Genomic DNA, 20,423 nt, shown 5'->3' with positions numbered 1-20,423 from the left:
TTACAAATTTATTTCCTATGAATTCCTGTACAATGTTAAAATTTACACAAGAAATGCTTGACACTATTGTTGTTTGATTTATGACTCAGTCCCTGAAATATTCTCAGGGAGATTATTACAAGCTTTGTTGATACAGCTAGGAATTTCTTTAGAAAATAAAAATACCTTGATTCTGAAGGAGCTCTGTATTTAGACTTTGTCTTGTCTGACACATTAAAACCCCTGGCATGCTTCTGTTTTGCTTTGGAAGGCACATGTTTGATCAGTGTGTCATCTGTCTAGCACTGGAACCTTCCTCAAAGACAGCCTTTTCCAAAAAGGAAATGATGGTGCATTTTTGTGTGTCTGTATCACCTGATGAACACCTGTTCCTGGCACAGCATGCTCACCTCACATTACTAGAATGACAAAATGAAACATGAAAATATCAGCCATGACTACAGCAAGTGTCGGGCAGAACATGCACACACATGCAGCCAGCCACGAGACATCTCAGTGCCTTTGGTTTGTTAAGGAAATACAATGAGCTGGACTGAACATAGAATACATTAATCTAATACAGCTTGGGTCATAAAGACTAGAGGTGGAATTCTGCTTCTAGAGCAGGTGGTGGCACATTTGAATTGCAGGATATCTCCAAGTGCTGCCCCAATGCCTGTGAGCATTCCCAACTCTACGCTTCAAAGGCGACTTTTGAACGTGAAATTTATGGTTAAAAAAACATATCCATATCTATATCTGTACCTCTTGCCTCTTGATCTCCTTGGATGTAAGCATGTGATTGACACAGACATCGAAGGTCTCACTCCAGAGTTTGCTGTCCCTCCTCTTGGTGCTGGCAGGGGGCCCATTGCGGGACCAGGGCCGCGGGCTGAACAGCTCGGGGCGGCTCTCGCTGCGGAAACTGATGGAGCGCTGCGGAGAGACAAGGGGCTTGTGTCACACCAGCTTCAGGGCACACCCTCACTCTGCTCATTTCCAAGGTTCAGGGCAACAAACAAATGTTCTCTGATCGGTTTTGCCTTTGAACTTCATAGCACATTTAGTACCAGGAATGCAAGAGACATCTCAATACATTCTCGTGGAAGGGCAGGGCCTCCATCCCTGCAGTGAACTCTGTCCGTGTCCTGTCCTCAACATGCACAAAACTTCTGCAAAGCATTCCCACACAACAGGCGCCAGGGGTGTACTACAGGGACAGTGCAGAATGATGCAGCACACTAAACTAACAGAACTGATCAAATACAGAGTTTCATTTCAGTGAACAAACAGGAATTACTGGTACATTTCACTTTTGCTTCACCAAAAATTTAGAATTAATGCAAATATTAGACACTCTACCACTGTGTACCAGCATCTCTGTAGCTACTATGTGGTCTGGTCCTAAACTTCAAAAAAGCCAATTTCAATTTTAAGAGAGACTTGAGAGTTCTAATTGCCTGTAAACTCTTAGAAGGATTTCAGGCTAAGGATGGATACTTTATGCTCTTACTATTCTATTTTGAAAAGGTTTATTTGTTGCTTCATTAAAATGCAAGGCTTCTTTTTGAGGTCATACCTCTGAAATGCTTAAACTATCTCACATAGCTGAAATACTCTACATTTTCATTGTTATTTAAAACCTGCCTTACATAACAAAATCATCTTTCTATTGCCTTGGGTAAGAATATTATAAACAAAATTAATTGTCTCAATTTCCAGGTTGAAAGCAGCATATACAAAGGACAATATTTGAAATTCTTCTCTTAAGATAAGAGCCCATAAAATACAAACAGAGCCGATAAATACTATGTTTTCCCCATATCAGAAGACATGATATAAATAAAAAACCTGTGCTTTAACAGAAGCCATTCTGAGTTGTACTTGGAATTGACAAAGACCTGAACAATAAACACACACACTCCCCCTTCCAAAACTTTCCAAGTCAGGTGCTAGTCTTCCTTCAAGAGTTAAGACGTACAGAAACACACATGAAATTACATGCTTAATTTCACTTGTTATAATGAGGAATCACGGAGCAAACTCAAATTAGGCAGTATTTTGGGAAAAGTGACCTTTCCCATGCACTGACAGAATGTTCCACCCTGCTGCAGGAGAACACTCCATACAATCCTCCACAGCCCTAAATTGTCCTCATTGGGCAGAGGGGGCACAGAGAGGCTAAAAGACTCAAAATGAAACCAAACTCCCCAAAATCCTGCTTGCTTGTTCGCTTAGCATCCTTGCTCCCTAGACACAATGAGTATGTATTTAATTGATTTCTCTCATCCATCTGCCTTTTCATGACCCATACAAAGTGTACCTTGCTTAATAAGGGACACAGAACTGAGGTTATTTATTAGTGGAATACAGCCCTAAACTGAAGTTCTACCAAAAAATTCTAAAAACAAGTTTGAAGATACTCTGATGCTATCTTTGCTTTGTACTTGTCAAGAAGGAAAAATTCAAAAAAACAAAAATACTGCAGGAATGTCAAAAGAGCATTTCTACATCTCCAGTCTTTTAAAACTATTTTCCTATAAGGAAGTTTCTGGCTTCCTTAAAAAACATGTCCCACACACTGTTTAAAAATTATGGTCTTGTGGGATGATTAAAATTGTCATATAATTCCAAAAACTAAAGGAGCTGGGGAAAAATCTATCCACAACCCCTCATTTTATTTACCATATTTCTCTTGTGGCAACAGATTTTCCTGGCTGTTCTAAGATTGTTTCTTGAAGGGTCTATGTGTTGCCAATGCTAATCAATGCAATTAGGAACCCTTAATTAGAGCTGCAGTAAAGCAAACAACTTCATACACTGGGCAAAGGCCACTACTGATCAAACCTATGGCATTCAAACTGATATTAAAAACAATTTTCTTCTTGGGGATTTTTAGAAATTTTTGGTGTCCTAAGACAAAAAAAGTAATTTGGATTCCCTACTTAAACTCAAGACACACTGATTAAAATGGAAGTTGCAGAGGAAGCCAGCCAGACTGCAATTTCTTTCTTCAGCATCAGCTGGAGTTCTTTTTCTGATCCTATTTTCTGCTTTAAGCCCAGCAGCACAGCTGTGAATAAAACCAGGCAGATCATCACAATCATTGGTGTAGCTTGATGGAGACTGGAAATACAGCTAAATAAACTGGATTGCCAGGTGGGTTAACAAGGGAGAATACCTGCTTGGCATTAGGTATCCTGCAGCTGCACAGAGTGCAGAGATGAAGCTAGCAGCATTTTATTGGTCAGCTGCTGTACACTGCCCTACATGACAGGAACACAATGACTACAAATAGTCAATAACAAACCAAACAAACAGAAGAAAAACAAAAATGAAGGCCCTGAAAGAAAACCTGAAAGACTTCAAATATTTTTTTACTTGGAATCCTTATGAAAAAGTATTGAAAATAAGTGGAAAATTGGAATAAAGTGAACTACACACCAAAAAATCAAATACTTCTGTAATCAATAAAATATGCAAAACATAAAAAGTAGCCAAGAACATATCTTTTAAAAAACTACACAAATCCCAGACAGAAATTTTTTTCCTCTCCTCAAAGTCCAATAATGTCAAACTGAAGTCACGTGTACAGAGGTAAGGAAAATTATACACAATAAGTTGGGGTTTTTTTCCTCTTACATGTATCTTCTATTTAGAAGAATATCTAAGAAGGTTTATTTGAAATGCCATAAAGGAATCTCAGAATTTTCTAACTCATTTTACTGATGCTGCTGGAGTGGTCTTTTTAGATGGATGTTCTGTTGACTTTGTTTTGTTTTCTTTTCTTTCAGGGGAAGAAGTTGTTTGTTCTGCATGTTATGGTGATGACAGAAGTTTCCTTCATTTTACAGACACAGAACATCTAACAGCAATGCAAGAAGAAACATGGGGTTTGACTGAAATAACAATGAAAATACATAAAAGTTCACTCAGTAAGAAAAATCAACACTTTTTTCTTTTTTACAGGAGATCACATGATGAGAAGAAACCTATACTGTTCCCAAGACACAGTCACAGCTATGTCAAAGCATAATGAAGGGAAATAGCCATATCTACTTCCCAGAATGCTTCTAAGTCATTCCAAGTGGGACACCTGAGCACAAGGTCAGTCTTTTTTGTTCCTGCTCTACAGCTATGGAGAAAATCAGATAAGACATCAATTTACAGCTGGGACATCACCAGCAGGATCTGGAGAACACAGAAGCTGATTTCTTATCACAGGTCCTTCAAGCACATAGTTAGAGGGGATGGTATAAATAACACCACTGTTTCATCTGCTAATTAAAATATATTCTTATGGGCAGTATGAACAGAGCAAAACAGAAATGCTTGCAACAGTAGGACTTGCAACAAAGCTGGTTTTTTCCCCTCCTATTTTTGACAAAGTTTACCCTGAAACACATTAATATAGTTCTCATTTTGGGAAGCTGCTACTGCATACATGAAAGGATCGTTGTTTTGGTTAGTCTGACACAACTTTATTAAATACAATATTGTTCTGGGCACTGGACTGTGCAGTCCCAGAAGCTTTCACTGCAGAACAATAGCACAGGTACCTAAATGAGGCCAACAGCTGCCTAAGGCTGTGGAAAGGGAAGCACCCTGCTCAGCAGAGGTTTGGCCAAAAATTAAATCCTTTTCCACACTCCTCAGAACTGGAACTGATGTGGCCCTTCCAGAGCTGAGCCAGCTTCCCCTGGAGGCAGACTGGCAGACTCTGCAGGGGATTCACAGAGCCCAGGGGATTCAGGGAGCTCTGCTCCAGTCACGCAGACCTCACCTGCACCGAGCCAGGCAGGGCTGCAGACATTTGGCTGATTCTCCAACCCCGTGCACAAATCTGCACTTTCAACATCACAGGAACCAAAGACAGGAAAACCAGTGTCAGAAATCCCTGTAATATCAATTTTCTAGGTAATTACAACTACAGAAAAATGGAATTCTTTCCCATGACTTTTTATTTCTCAATAGACTCTGAAGTTTTATTTCTTTCCTCCTTAACAGGTAACTTCAGTAAAGCTCTAATTTAGGTAATTTTGATTAAGGAACATTTCTAACACATTCAAGTTCCTTTTACAGTTCCTCTTGAAGAAATTAAGTTTGTTAAATAATTATCTTTAGATCTTTGACATGCCTTTCTACATAAACTCTTTTAAAGAGGAAACAGGAGTTTTCTGGGCCAGACCCAGAGCAGTGCAAGTAAGGGTTGAGCACTCCAATACTTCGCCATCTCTAGGTCTGAAGGCACAAATGCTTTATAAGCTAAGTTTCATTAGTCTCCAAGTATGTACAATATTACATCCCTAATCTGTAACACAGAAACTGCATTTAAAATTTGTTAGCCTTTTATTAATTTCCACCATCACCTTTGGAAAATTACTTGGAAATTTCCAATTATTCACCAACTCTTTTGTTTAGCTAAGGTCAAAGTTCACTCTACAGGAGGAAATTTAGCAGTCCTACCTGACCAACTAAACCAAAAATAACACTTTCAAAGAAACCAACCAACATTATGAAAAAGCATTACGGAATGTTCTCTTCATCAAATTTTAAAAGCAACTGCAATCCTTTAGTAAACTATTTTTAGATGCTACAGGTGCAATAGTTTTCTTCCTGGTAAGTGAAAAACATTAAAGAGAGAAGTGATTTTTTTGAGGTGAGAGTTTTAAGCTGAGTGACCTTGTGGTGGCAAGGTGCCCAAGCCTGTTTGGCACATTGCAGTGGTGTCCGTGTGCATCCCTGCTGCAGGAAGGAGCTGCAGCTGAGGGGGAGCACAGGGGCTCCAGCTGAGGGGGAGCACAGGAGCTGCAGCTGAGGGGGAGCAGCAGCAGCGGCTGCAGCTGAGGGGGAGCACAGGAGCTGCAGCTGAGGGGGAGCAGCAGCAGCGGCTGCAGCTGAGGGGGAGCACAGGAGCTGCAGCTGAGGGGGAGCACAGGAGCTGCAGCTGAGGGGGAGCAGCAGCAGCGGCTGCAGCTGAGGGGGAGCAGCAGCAGCGGCTGCAGCTGAGGGGGAGCAGCAGCAGCGGCTGCAGCTGAGGGGGAGCAGCAGCAGCAGCTGCAGCTGAGGGAGAGCACAGGAGCTGCAGCTGAGGGGGAGCACAGGGGCTGCAGCTGAGGGGGAGCAGCAGCAGCGGCTGCAGCTGAGGGGGAGCACAGGAGCTGCAGCTGAGGGGGAGCACAGGGGCTGCAGCTGAGGGGGAGCAGCAGCAGGGGCTGCAGCTGAGGGGGAGCAGCAGCAGGGGCTGCAGCTGAGGGGGAGCAGCAGCAGCAGCTGAGGGGGAGCACAGGAGCTGCATCAGGAGGTGCTGCCCTTACCTGCAGGGTCTGGCTGAAGCGCTTCAGCGGAGTGGCTCGCACAGGGGGGATGAGGCTGGCCAGGGATGTGACTCTGGAAAGAGGCTTGACCCGTTTGTTACTGGGCTCCTGCAACACAGGAGGAAGGAAAGGAAAAAAAGTCAGCAGAGTGTGAGCATGATCAGGTAAAGATGACTAACAGTTCTGCTGATTTTCCTAAGAAAGCATTTGTAGCAAGAGTGTTTGCAAACCTGGTCTATCATTGGGGCAGTAAATAAACAAAAGCAGTTTCAAATACTGACAGTGACAGATTGCTCTTGGCTGGTACATACAGGTCCTGGAAACTGCTGAAAAATGTAATGATGGAGAAGCTGCCATGGCCAGGAACGGGGAAGGGAGACAAAGAAACAGAAAATAATTTGATTATTTTTACTCATTCTTAGCCGAAGAATTTTCAGCAGTGCTCTGCAGCTAATGCTCATTATGATAATCTTCTCACTGAAAGGAATGCTTTGAAATATAAACAATTCTGTGTGTGCCTTTGCTTCTGGCACTGTCAGCATGTGACTCTATTCAGTAAATGTATTTTCTTCCAGAATATAAAATTTAGACAGAAATCTTTAACTCTTATTGTCTCTGAATGCATGTTCTTATGAAAATTGTCACATATACAGACCAACACATTAATAACATGTTACATACACCTATTTTTTGCATAAAATATAAAGGAAAATTAGCAAAATCTACCATAAAGCACACAATTCAACGTTGTCCTTCTCATATGTATTTTAGCACCCAAAGCAATGTATAACCAAAATAATATGCCTATTGTCCTGCAGATATATTAAAAAAAAAACAAACCAGAAATTGTAACACAGAAAAAAGTGATTATAAATACATAAAAATAGAACAGTTACCCTTGGCTTCCTAACCTCCATCTGACATTTAATGGATCTCGAACAGCACATGCAAAAGGCAACAGAAAAAGAGCCAAACCTTCCAAGTGAAGTTAAAAACCCCATCCAACACCATATTTCAAGGACATCCTAATGCAGTTCATCTTTCTTTTTCAGCCATGCTTATAAAGTTTGTGTAGGTTTGCTATGCCTCCAGTTGTCTGGACATAGATTTAAGAAAATGAAGCATGCCTGTTATCCTTTTCTAAATATAAAGAAATATAAATCCTTCTGGAGATAATGCAGATTTGTCATCCTTCTTGATACCAAACAATGAATCTCTGCAGCGATGACCACCATCTGTATTACTGGCAAGAAAAATTCTCTTCTATTAGTGCAGCAACAGAGGAAAGGTGAGAAGCAGCTACATATTTAATTTACTTCTCAGCAGGCAGACCTGGAAATCCATAAAAGCCAGCTGAGATGAGTGACAAAGTGTTTAACCCTCTAGCAAAAATAATGTATTCCATCACACACGACACCTGGCATTAAAGAACTGTAGCAGTCTAAAGCAAGTTAAATCCTTATCTTCATCACTGCACTGTTATTCATAACCCTTCCTTTTCAGCAACCATGTCTTTGAGGCAGGTTTCAGGAGCATTTTTACGTCATTGCAGCACTCGCATGCTTATCTACTCACTCACCTCTCCAGCAGCAGCATCCCACCCCCTCCCCAAAACACAGGGAAAACCTTTGAGATTCCAGTGCAATTCTCCTCTAACTGGTGGCACAAGCACGAGCTGTTTGTGCCAGTTCTGAGTGCTGGAGCCCAGAGCAGAGCCCTGGCAGGGCCAGCTGGTCAGGAAGGTGCTGCACTGCAGTGCAGGGACATGGAGCCCTGGGCAGTGCCAGCAGCACAGCCTGTGCCAGCAGCTCTGCCTCAGCAGCACGGGCACTCAGCGCCAGCCCTGCTGCAAAACCTGGAAATGGACATTGGAGGGACTTCCCAGGAGATAGGATTAATAGAAATTATTACTCCTTTATGCTGTATCCCTTCTGGAATCCATTGCCCCCATCCATTTCAAGGAGAAAAGTGCTAAGGCAGTATGATATTTACTAATGTTCATGTTACAAAACCTCACTGAAAACAGAAACTAATTTTAAAGATGAACTCCAAGCAGAGTTTCAGCCACCATCAAACATCATTTAGATCTTGTGGAACCTCTTGCTGTGAGCCACTAGAGGCCAGCCGTTCCCCCAGCAGACACAGCCAGGTCAGGTAACTGCAGTCCTGCCCTTCTGTGCCAGCACCCCTCCTTGAATTCCTCATGCAATCTATTGTGTTCTGATTTCACATGGAAAATTCTGACCAGAATTCAGAACAGCTAAATACGCAGTCCAAACTTAGAATTCAATTTTATGGAAAGAAATCAGCATTATTACAGGATTTCTCTCAAATAACATTACTACAGATAACTTCAGAAGCCTGAGACTTTACACCTTTACCAATGAGTTCTGAAAAAAAATCTTGTTAATCCTAAATTTTTAAATATGAGGAAAGCTTTTCTGAATACTTACAACATGATTTTCCCCTTCACTAGAAACTGTGTGGTAGGTTAAGACACTGAGCTGGAAGTGAAAACTCAACAAATCTTAGTGTTCCAGGTGTCATTTTATTCAGAGAGTCTCACAACAAAAGCCATCAGCACTGTGTCACCCTTTCTACTGTAGTAAAATGAAATTTGTACAAATAAGGCTTTGACTGTGCAATGAAAATACAGCACTAGCAGAGCAATTCTAAAACTGCCAGACAGTAATGCTGAAACTGCTGCACATCTGATCCCAGGATTTCTGCTGTACTTTGACATCCACTGTGCCTCTGCCTCCCCTCTCATCAGCACCCTCATTCTCAAGCTGTGTCACCTCTCCAAACCAGCACTGCAGAGAAGCTGAACAAACTACTGAGGCCAGTCTGGAGAGGGAAAACTTCCACAGGCAAGGGCAAGTTGTGAACAGGTGGGTGTTTTTCTCACCAAGGACTCTGTTCATCACAGCCAACAACACAAAAGGAAAGAGGGGACTGCATGAACTGTTCTGTTTTACCCAGAGATACTGACCAGAATCTGCACTTGCACATCAGTCCAACATGTTCATTATTTTACTAATTTGTTTGTGAAGACTCTCCAATTTCTCAGTTAACCAGAAGTCCCACAGCCATAAAACCCTCTGGGGTATGAATGTTGAGCAGTGTCTGGCCAGCACGAGGACGCTCCATGAGGACACACGGTGCTGGTGGAATGAACACCAGACTCCAGGCTGCCCTCAGAGCTGCCAAAGGCATCCCTGCTCCTCTCCTCCTGCCTCCCCCTCACAGCTCTGGGAACTCGCAGGGGAACAAGAGAGAGGATTTAGGGGCTGGATCCACTGCAACAACCATCACCTGTCCAGACTGGGAAGGGGGCCAAGTTATGACAAAAAAATTCAGGAGTTACAATGTGCTGCCTGACCTTTTAAAGCCATTATGATTGGTATCTTTAAAAAACCTCTTATTGCAGAGTTTTGAAATTACTGCATGTTAGACTGTATTTTCAGAGTTATGAAGGCTTGCCAAAGCAATACGGGAAGTAAGTTTAAAAAAAAAAGACCCAGACTACAGTTTGGCAGAGTTTCCAAAATGTGGAGCTGGTATATGTGAATAAGTAACATTAATCTGACAGGGCTTTAAATTTGATATAAGGCTAAATAAAGCTGAGGGAAACATGAGTGCAGGAACTTCAAAGGCTGAACAGTCAAGTGAAGTCAAATTAATACCTGGCTAGGCTAGAACAATGAGCAGATGGCTTTTGGAGGGAGCTGTATATTTGAACTTAAGATGACTTCGGGAACATTTGAATTCAGAGACAAAAAAAAAATTAGCTGCAAATACTGTGAACACATGCAGCCTCAGAAAGAACTTGAAACTGTGAACAAAGTGATAAAAGGAGCAAATCTGTGTCCAAAATATAGACAGTCTGAAAACCAGACAATGGACATTTCAAACACCTACTATGTCCTTCTATGTGCATTTTTCTAATATACTTTTCTGAAGAATTACTATGAAGAAAGACTAATCACCATAGCATAAACAGTGATTATCACCAATTTAAGATGGGAAGCTATCAAACAAGAAGTTTCAAAGGTGCCATGCCTCTAATTAGACATGAAGGACACAGTGCTTCCAATTGCTTCTTCATTCTAATTTACTTTTTATTTATAGGTACAATCATATCTCTAGTATCTTCTATATATTAAACTCTAACCCAGTAGTTTAGACTACTGAGTTAGCAAGGAAAGCTCTACCTTTTAATGTATAATCTCAAAAAAGACCCTTCTGCTGTGGGACAGCAGGAAAATGCAGCATTCAGCTCCAACCAGAGCATTGCTGGGAAGCCACAGTGAGCAGACTAACAGCTGCCAGCTCCCTTTGCAGTAAAATTTAAGTCTTTTTGCCTTGCAGAACCGACAAACGTGTTGCTTTCTAAACTCTGATACGGTCATTTCACAATGATGACATCCCGACAAACAGGTAACTTTTGTATCATTATTTTGGGGCTGATGCACAGACCCAAACAGATTGCTATTTAAAAGCCTGAAACTCAGCACACAGCACCTGCTCCCAGGCCAAGCTGAGCATTCAAACAGCCATGGAAGTGTGGAAAAGCAGAAGATCCCATGAAGAACTAGGCACTTCCATTAGCAGTAATGCACTGACAGCTAAGTTCATGCTACTTCTGCTTCTTCATTAGTGAAACTGGCAACTAATAATTGGTTGTATTGTATCCAAGAACACACTACACAGATATGAAATCTTCTAGAAGGCTATTTAGGGGAAGAAGGTTAACACTTTGATGCTCTTCATCAGCAAAATTAAAAAAGCCTCTTTTACTAGTATATGTAAGGAATGGAATAGTCCCAAAGTTCAAAGCAGAGTGAGTTAAACCCATTTTAACTGTGTCAGTTTTCGATACATTATCATTCAAGACCACACACAGCCTAATTATCACTCTTTGGTGGATAAATTACTCTAGCAAAAGACTGCTTTTCATTTCCTAACAAACAGAAAGAAAGGAAACAAAAAGAGCGAGGCCAGGTTCCCTCCATATTGCCCTAAGAACATCAGAACCAATGACCTGGATAACACATGCTGAATAGCAGTCTAGGTGCCATATAAAAGGTCTTCACTTGCTCCAGTACCTCACTTCAAAATTCTTCCACTCTGTGCCCCTCAAGGCTTAGCCAGTGATTTCCTGCCAGTGAAGAGCCAATTATGTTCACTGCTGCTAGGATTGTTTTTCCACCTGACTCCCATCTCTTATCAGCAGCTTCAACAGCGCTCTCCATGTCGGAGGGCTGGTGCTGAATCCCACAAACAAGGGAAAATGTTTCCCTGAGGGGCCATTATTCTTGTGTCTGCTGCACTACTGTGACCAGGATATTGTGTTGATTTTTCTGATTGCATTTAAAACCAAACTCCACAAAAGGAACGGTTTTTACCCAGCACAGAAAATAAGTGCTATGTGAAAACTGGTACAGAAACTTAGCATTTTAGAATAGTAGAATTCATCCTGTTTACCTTTAACCTTCAGAGGCCAACTGAACCCACACACAAAGTGGCTGAAATTGCCAATGCCTGTTAGAATCTCAACTTACTGGAGTTCAGCAAGTTCTGAGACATTTACAGCAGTAATTCTGGATCTAAGGTAGCTACCTTGCTTCACATTGTATAAAAATCATGCTGGTTAACTTTTTTCCATTTTTGATGTGAATCAGGACAATGAGACATCCAAAGCATTCATTCTGTGCTATGGGAGCATTCATTAAGGAAAAACGTCTTAAATTAGTCTCAAGAGTGTTAAGAGTGTAATAAATAGAAGACACTATAAATTGAAACAGTACAGTAACCTTTGTTTCATACCTAATTCATAAGCAGTGCCAGGAAACTCAAACAGAACCATTCTGTTTCAGATTTCAACTAACTGGCTATATTTCCATACGCCTTAAAGGTTTCCATACTTTAAAGGTTATTAGTTTTTAGTCAACTTTATAAGGGTAAGTCAACATTTGTCATGGCAGGAAGCCCAACAATATTATTTTTGTTAGTCTGCTACTAGTTAAATTGGCCTCAGATTAAACAGCTCTAATAAATGCCCCCGAAACTTGGAGTTTAATAAAAAAACCCCCACATTCAAGCTCTGTTCCACAGGATGTTATCAGTATTTAACCTTCAGCAGGATAAAAAACAAAGCAAACCAAAAAAGGTTAAAATAGAAAAAACAACCTATGTTACAACAACCCTTAACACAGCAAACACTTAAATCTAAAAATAAATTAAACCAAGCATCTCAGGCTTTATGTACCTTCAGAGCGAAGCAAGTCTAAAACCAGAACAACAGTCTCAATTGATTTTGGCACTAAAAAGACTGGGATTTTATACTGAAACAGCAGAGAATTTCCCTTTGCTTCATAGTATCTTAGAAAGATTCTGATTGGAAAATTGTAGAACAGTGCTTGTTCTAGAACTGAGGTGAATGGTAAAGAAAAACAAAGTAGGTGACTCTAAAGCAGTTCTAAGTACAGTTCAGCGGGGTACAAAGGTAACCAAATCATCCACATGAGTCCATACTAAAACCTGGGAGAGGTATCCCTCTACTAAAACTGCCAGCATCTAAAGGAGAATTTAATAAGCAATTTCAGTGAATTGACACAAAGGCAACTTGATCATACAATTTTCCTTGAAATCCATAAGGTCCCATGCACCATCTGCACTCCCTGATGGCAGCAGGAAGAGGTTTGTTGTTCCTCCTCTGTCAGTCTCCTTAAAATCAGCAAGCAAATAAAGGAAAATCCAGAGACATTCTGTTTTAATCACAGCATTACAAACAAGAGAACCTGAAATGATAACTGGGGTACAATGAACAGCCATTTAGGGAAGTGGTGAAATATTCCTGGTCAAAGACAACAGTGAAGTTTGCATGATGTTATCCCACCCTGTGTTAATCAAGGATTGGCTCCTGGCTGCACACAGGCTGCCCTCCAGATTTCATTTGCCATAGGCAGGGCAGAAGCACTCAAGTGTCAGCAGCAGAAGCACAAGCTGCATCCAGCAATCTTGACTGATCATTTGTCTGCAATATCCAGAAATCAATACCTCTATCAGGAGTTAGGAAATGAAGGCAAATTAACAGAAAAACCTCACACTGAGGTAAATTAACACAAGCAACAGAAACCCTGAAAAACCCAGACAACTAATGTAGAGATTATTAAATTCTGCATTTCCTCTCATTACGAGCTGCTTGACCAGGCAGTCTAAGAGACACCTTTTCCATTCTGGAACTGACTGGATATTAACCTGCACTGCCAATTAACCAGCAGATATCATACAGTGTTTTACTGAATGGAAAAATAAAGACAAGCTATTTGTTTCACACTGCCATTACGCAGAACAGATCAGCAATTCCAAGTGCAGGGGTCTGACGTTTCAAGTGCAGCTACACTGCACCTGAACTTACCTGAAATATGTCAAAACTGCAATTACTAATGTTTCATTAACATGAAACACGAACATTTAGAAAGATCAAAGAAAATTCATGACTTGGAGTTTATCTCATAATCTTTTGGCCTCTCTCCCTCTGGCTCCAAGCCTGGTTCCCTGTTAATGATGTGCCATGGCCTGGAGGCCGCTGGGTTCCCCTTCACATTCGCCATCCCCAAACAAACACAAATAAACACCATCCCCCAAATAAACACCATGCAGAGCAGCAGGCAGCCCAGAGCTCCTGCACCCGTGCTGGGAGCATGGCAGGAGACAAGAAAAGACAGACTGCAAACAGCCCTGGGTCTGAGGTCTGAATCCTGCACTGTAAGGGCTGTAAGCAGACATACAACACACTGGACACACAGAGGAATTCTCTGCCCCCGTTGTAGTTTTCAGAGCCTAAATCCTGTGTTGGATCCTGAATGGCAGAACAGGACATCCTTACTCTGAGGAATTCAGGAGTTCCTTGCCATGACCTCACATTCAGACCTTTAAACCTCAAATCTGTGGCTGTGAATGCTCCTTCTCACCTGCTGCCCACCCAGCCTGGGTGTTGGCTTTAGAAGGGGAAAAATGGAAAATAGTGTTTGTCATCCGGAAAGGTGTGGGGCTTTTTATAACCAGAGTAAGCAATTCCAAATGTTACTAATTGTTTCTATTTTTGAAATATAAAAAAGTTGGGAAGAACCCAACACCTCTGTACTGTTCATCCCTGGAATTGTACTACAGGATTTTATGTGGGGCATGTAACGGTTCAAGTAAAGACCTTATAGTGTTTGCCATATTAACTCAGGTACTAGGTACTGCAGTGTTTTGCTGCCCTTAAACTGCACTTGAAAAGAACTATGATGACTTGTACTAGAACATCAGGTTTTTTATCAGAATCCAGATTTTAGTGTTTACATATATTTTGGAAATTTCCTTTGTCATTGTTTTGTGACTGTGCAACTTTCCACAGAGTTTATGCCAAGGGAGCTGGCACAGCTGAAAGAAAGAGCCGGAAGCAGAAATCCTCAGTTCTCTTTTCTGCCACTGACTTGTTCCTCAAAACATTTATAAAACAGAAAATCTGTTCTAATCCAAATATACCAACATTTATGCACTATTTCAGTTATTAAAAAAACAACCAATTTCACATGTTAATAACTAGAAGTAAACTGGCGTTTGCAAAGGCAGAAACGCCCAGCCCAGACACAGGAGTGCTCTGCTGCAGTAACACCCAGCTGTGGCAGAAGGCGCCCAACAGCTTTAATTCCCCTTGTAAATGCTAAAAGCTGACAGAACAGCTTCAGGTTAGAGCTTAAGGATTTTTTTCCCCCGTACAGATTTCAAACAAACAGGCTGCATACACCAGTCCGTATAATGCCTTTCCCAACGAGTAGCTTCTATTTCTGCTTTCTGAATCATTTTTTGGAGTGGTGGGTGGTCTTACAGGATATTTACAAGTTTCTTTTTCAGAACGCTGGAATCCCACCCTACTCTCAGAAACCAGCTCGAAAGCAAAAGGGTGCCTTTTCTTGTTCGTATAAAACACAAGCTGTTTGCACATTATAATTTTGATTGATCACATCTGTTACTCAATACTTCCTCATGCTCTCAGCTTTCACTGAGTCTTTTTCTTTGGAATTTGATTATAACCAAGCTTCCTGACTAACAGAGCAACACTCCAGCTCTTCAGATCTGACAGTTCTATTAATTTACAAAAAATCCCTTCATGCAGTAAAGGCTAAAATCGTATTTCTTTAATATTATCATTAATATAATGAGTACCCTTGAGAAGAACATTCAGTACCTAACAGCTTGTGTTTTCCATAGATGCATACACACACACACACTTAGGGTGTTAATTTTTCAAAAACACAGAGCTGAAAAGAATTCCACTTCCCTTAAGCTAAATAATTAAGTCTCTCTATGTAAAAGTACACTGGAAAGCCACAGTGCAGCATCATCTCAGTTCTTAGCTTAACATCATGATTAAATAAGGTCACTGGGCTTATGTTACTTTTACTTTAGACCTAATCAAGTGGGGAGGTAATTAATCTTTGATGGAGATGTATTAAATGAACCTAACTTAATAAGCTGTCTTCAAGTTACTCAGCAAACAAGATTAATAAAGAAACTATATATTTAAGTAATAAAAACTTTCAGATATATGTTCTGCCTTCCTCCAGACAAGTCACAATCCTTAATGTCACTGGTTTTTTCCTAAACACAAACCAACATTAACCTAAAGTATCAAATATTCAAGTTTTTCATGAACATTGCTAGATTTGAGTTAGTGAGTAAGATTTTTAATGTCAGTTGAAAGGCTTCCATGCTTTTTAAGAAATAGAGCAGTCAATCTGCTGATAGGACAAGATTTTCAGTTAACTGTACATCAGATTAATTTTTTGCTTATTGTGATGAGGAATAGACAGTTAATGTAAATGGTGTCTTAAAATCAATGCTTTAAGACACCATTTTACTGATTCCCTTCCAGCTCCTATGTCAGTTTAACAATTTGTAAGTAATGCTTAGTCTTGGAATAAAATACAGCTAAATCTCTTTAAGCTACTTATGTAAAACAGGTACGTCTCAATCAGATGTTTTAAAGATTAATTTTCCTAAAGTGACAGAGGACAAAAAAATCTAGATTCTGTTCCTGGCTTTATTTCAAAAGAGAGGGGAATACCTAGAGAAGGCAGTAAAGGATGCCTAAGCAAAACGGGTATCCATACACTGCAGCCTGTTCTCACACCACGTTACTGTCCCCCAGGGCAACGCAGGTCACACAATAAAGAAAAATAAAGTTGCAACCGTGTCAGCAGTACCTCGGTCTCCTTAGCCGGGCTGGTCACCGTCGGCGCTTCCAAGGCGAAATTGGCCCTCTTGGCGGACAGGTAGCAGGGATAATCCTTGGCCACCATGGTGGCTTTCGGAGCGGCGCTCCCGGGGCTCGGTGCCGGCTCGGAGCGAGCGGCGGGCGGGAGGCGCCGGCCGTGCCCGGCCCCCGGCAGCGCTGTGGCTGAGCTGCGCCCCGGCCCGCGGCCCGGAGCGCGTCCCCGCGGCCGGCCCGCCGCACACTGCGAGCTGCGGCAGCGCCAGCGCCGGCCCGGGCGGGCCCAGGGGCGGGGTCCGGCCCCTCACACACCCTCGGGGCCCGCCCGCTGGCGCGGCCGCGGAACGAGCGCCTCGGGCCTCCGTTCCCCGTTCCGGCCGCCGCAGCACCGAGAGCGCACGGGTACGGGACACACGGAGCGGGCGCTGCCCGCAGGATGTCTGCGAGAGCGGCTCTGGCAGCCCAGGGTCCCACAGGAGGGCAGGAGGACAGGACAGACAGCGCTCCCCCTTGGCACAGACCCCAGTCCAGCCCGGGCTCCCGCCCTACACACGGCACTGGCACCCACATTCAGTGCGCTGTGCTCCCCTGATCTGAGCGGAACCTGCACCATGTCACTGAGAATGTCACGGTGCCACAACACAGAGCATTGCTTTAACTCCCTCCTCAGCATGCTTTTCTTTTTTTCTTTTTTTTTTCCTCCTAGCCATATTACTGCTTTTTTCCTGTCTGGCAAGCGGGAGTTTGTTTCTTGTGTTTTAGAAGTTCCACTTTTGCTCCTTTTGTTCAGCCAAATTGCTCCCCTGCCTGCATCTCTCATTGTACAGAGCTGAGAAAGTGGGAAAAACACTTCTGCCTAAGGTATCTCACCGGGCATTTCAGTGTCTGTGCAGCCAGGCAAATTCTGTTTGATGGCTACCTTAAAACAAAGGTAGTGAAAATTTCCTGAAAACAGAGGAAGCATTAGGGGCCCTGTTTGCAACACAGGATCAGTCTGACAGGGACTAAAACACAGGGGACAAGGAAAAGGAAATTGAGTAGGAAGCTGGATGGGGGAGAAGGGAAGAATATTTTCAGCCACACGGAAGCAGCCCAAACAAGAATAACTTCACAGACCTTGAAAATAACTGATTTCAAAGGCAGATCATGTGATGGATGTGGCTTTACAAGCATTTATTTTTCTAAAGGCCGTTCATCAGATAATGATGACTTTAGAATAAGATTAATCAAATGGCAAATCTAGTCCTCATTTGGACACATTCCTTTTACTTCACCAACATCCCAAACATATAATAAGCTCTCACACTTACCCTCTAGGCCTTTTGAGGAGCAGCTGCAGTACAATCAGAGATGCTCTGCTGTGCCTGTCATGCATATCTCTATTTTATGGTAGTCTATCCTTAAAACAAAAATTCCCAACCCTGAAATTCCTGCAAAATCACTAGAAGAGTTACTTCTAGATGTGCAATGACTCTAGAACAAAATGTGACATTGGAACATTTGGATGTTCTGTGCCTTCTCATCTGCATCACAGTAGGGCAAGACAAGGCTGACTGAAAGTGAAAGTGCTGACAAGAGGCACAGAACAGCTCTCATGCAGATAATGGTATAGCAGATAGGACATACAGAAATGAGAGAGATTAGAGCAGATGTGATAAAGACCTACAAACCACATTTGACAGAGGAAGCAAATATGGAATTATTTTTCACTGTGTTCAACAACAGGGGAAAAAATGGTGCATCAGATTAAATCAGGTGGTGGCAGATTCAGAGTGAAGAACAAGGAGTTAATTCTTCATATTGTATACAACTTTTGTATTATACACAGTGGAAGTATCTGTCACAAGATGCTGCTCCTAAGAAACATTGTTCTTCTTGACTGTTGGGGCAATATTTTGGGAACAGCATGACTGGCTATTTCTGTTTTGTACTCTTCTCTAAGCATCTACTTCTCACCATCACTGGATATTTGGTGTTAGGTGAGATTAATTCTTGCAGTCATCATGTTACTTTCCATATTTAAAAGAAAAAAGAAAAAATGTAGCATTTTATTTGAACACTACATACAAGTCTTAGCTCAGGATTTCTGAAGCTATGAACACTTACTTCAGTCACATGAATGCACACTCACTTCTGCAAATCTTCTTCCATGTGATGCTCTGAGCACCACAATGTTGGGCAGTTTATCCTCACATTTCAATCACATTGAAATACCACTACACAGAAATCGGAAAAAATGGTCAAGAACCTCCATGAGAACACTGAAGCTGCTGTGTAACCATCTAAACCCAAGCAGCCTTGATTTCAAATACCATCTGTGTATGTTTGTTTATGAAGGTGTATGTTAACACCATCTCAAAAATCAGCTCCATTTAAATCATTTTGACAAAATACCTTCAGGGCATGTTCTCAAAGCAATGTAATCCTGTAACATGCTTCATGGCATGAACAGCACTTCACACAGGACAAGAGTGTACTGGTTTGGAGATTGAAATAATGAACTTGAGTTTATACACAAAAAATATGCCAAGAAAGGGATTCTGTCATTTCTCCATTAATCAGGCCAGTACATTTCAGCTTGACTAAACATTCTTAAGAAACACGAAAAAAATTAATTCTAAGAAAAATATGATTGTCAATAGGCAGGACCTTCATGTCAGTAAGTTTCAGAGCAACTTGTACCTACAAGACAGACTTCAAAAAAAAAGTAGGATTCATTAGACTCCATGGAAATTTGTTTACTCTACCAGAAAAGTGTAAATACAGTTTTAAAAATTAAATTTGGACCCAAAGTTCATTGATGAATGGCACTAAACTTTATAATTATATTATTATCTGATGGAATAACAAATGCAAACAACTCTCAGAGAGCTGAGTGACTGTAGAATGCTATGTGCATTTATAAACAATGAATTATGATTACAGTTTAATCATGGTATTGAATCCCCTCTGAACTGTGTATCAAACACTTGGAGTCCCTTCTGAAAGATCTTACAAACTGAATGTGATTTATATTTCATTTCTACATGAATTTAGATTGTACAGTGGCTGCCCATCAACAGTCACTGCATTGTGCACATGGGCCCAGGCAGAGCCAAACATCAGCTCATAAACCTCTGCTGAAAGACTCCCTAGAGAACTCCAGTTGTACAGCAGGAGAAACAAAGGTTTCAGTGATTCCACTATGTGTGGAACCAGTGAGTCCACCCTTTCCTAAAATTATAGTTAGACTACAAGTCTACACTAACACTATAAAACTTGTGAATCTGAATTGTAAGGTACTTTCAAAAAAATCAACGAACATTTCAGATAAAATGATGGTAGTGACTAGATTGCAGAGCAGGCCAGTGCATCAGTTTTGCCATTTCTGGAACACATTTTTTGTGGGTTTAGTTCCGTGGAGGGGGTGTAGGAGGGTTTTAAAATCTATTTAGGCCAACAAAGATTTTACCTACCTGTTAGGGAGAAGTAAGGAAGGTATTTGGTAAGTCTGGAAAGCCCAGCTCAAAGGGGCCTAGCACTGCTGACCTGGCTGAGGTCTGAAGTTCACTGACAGAGCTGTTCTGTGGTCATGGTGTTCACACCTACGCCTTCAGTTCATCCCCTCACAGTTTCAAAACTTAACACAGAAGTAACTCTTGCAAAACCATCTGTCAGCACAGTGAAGCCCTTTGAGATGTGCTCAGGTTCTAACTTTACAAAAACCTTAAATTAAGTAGAAATATTGCATACATATTTCAAGGAAAAAAACACCAGTAGTTTGCAGTTTATGGAATATCTCTCTTGCATCCTTTCATTTAAATTGAAAGAAGGTAGATTTATATTAAATATTGGGGAAAAAAACTTGTCACTGTGAGGGT

General features: G+C 41.5%; 1 protein-coding gene across 2 annotated transcripts in view; it reads right to left on the bottom strand.

The window, feature by feature from the left end:
- ARHGEF3 (Rho guanine nucleotide exchange factor 3) overlaps positions 1 to 20,423 on the bottom strand; it is a 107,599-nt gene that overhangs the window by 7,773 nt on the left and 79,403 nt on the right. The window contains exons 1-3 of one of the 2 annotated variants that reach the window (XM_054280829.1): positions 16,556 to 16,720; positions 6,297 to 6,404; positions 745 to 915 (exon numbers count right to left, since the gene is read on the bottom strand). In XM_054280829.1, coding sequence (XP_054136804.1) covers positions 745 to 915; positions 6,297 to 6,404; positions 16,556 to 16,651 — 375 coding nt within the window. In that variant the 5' untranslated portion in view covers positions 16,652 to 16,720. Of the gene's footprint in view, positions 1 to 744; positions 916 to 6,296; positions 6,405 to 16,555; positions 16,721 to 20,423 lie in introns of those variants that run through there. The other variant, XM_054280828.1, reaches the window with a different exon arrangement.

Source organism: Melozone crissalis, unplaced genomic scaffold, assembly GCF_028551555.1.
Source record: "Melozone crissalis strain CALT ecotype California unplaced genomic scaffold, PUWL_Pcris_2 ptg000029l_1, whole genome shotgun sequence".
NCBI classification, from domain to species: Eukaryota; Metazoa; Chordata; class Aves; order Passeriformes; family Passerellidae; genus Melozone; species Melozone crissalis.
The sequence above is the reverse complement of the archived record's forward strand: the minus strand, read 5'-3'. Positions and strand labels throughout refer to the sequence as shown.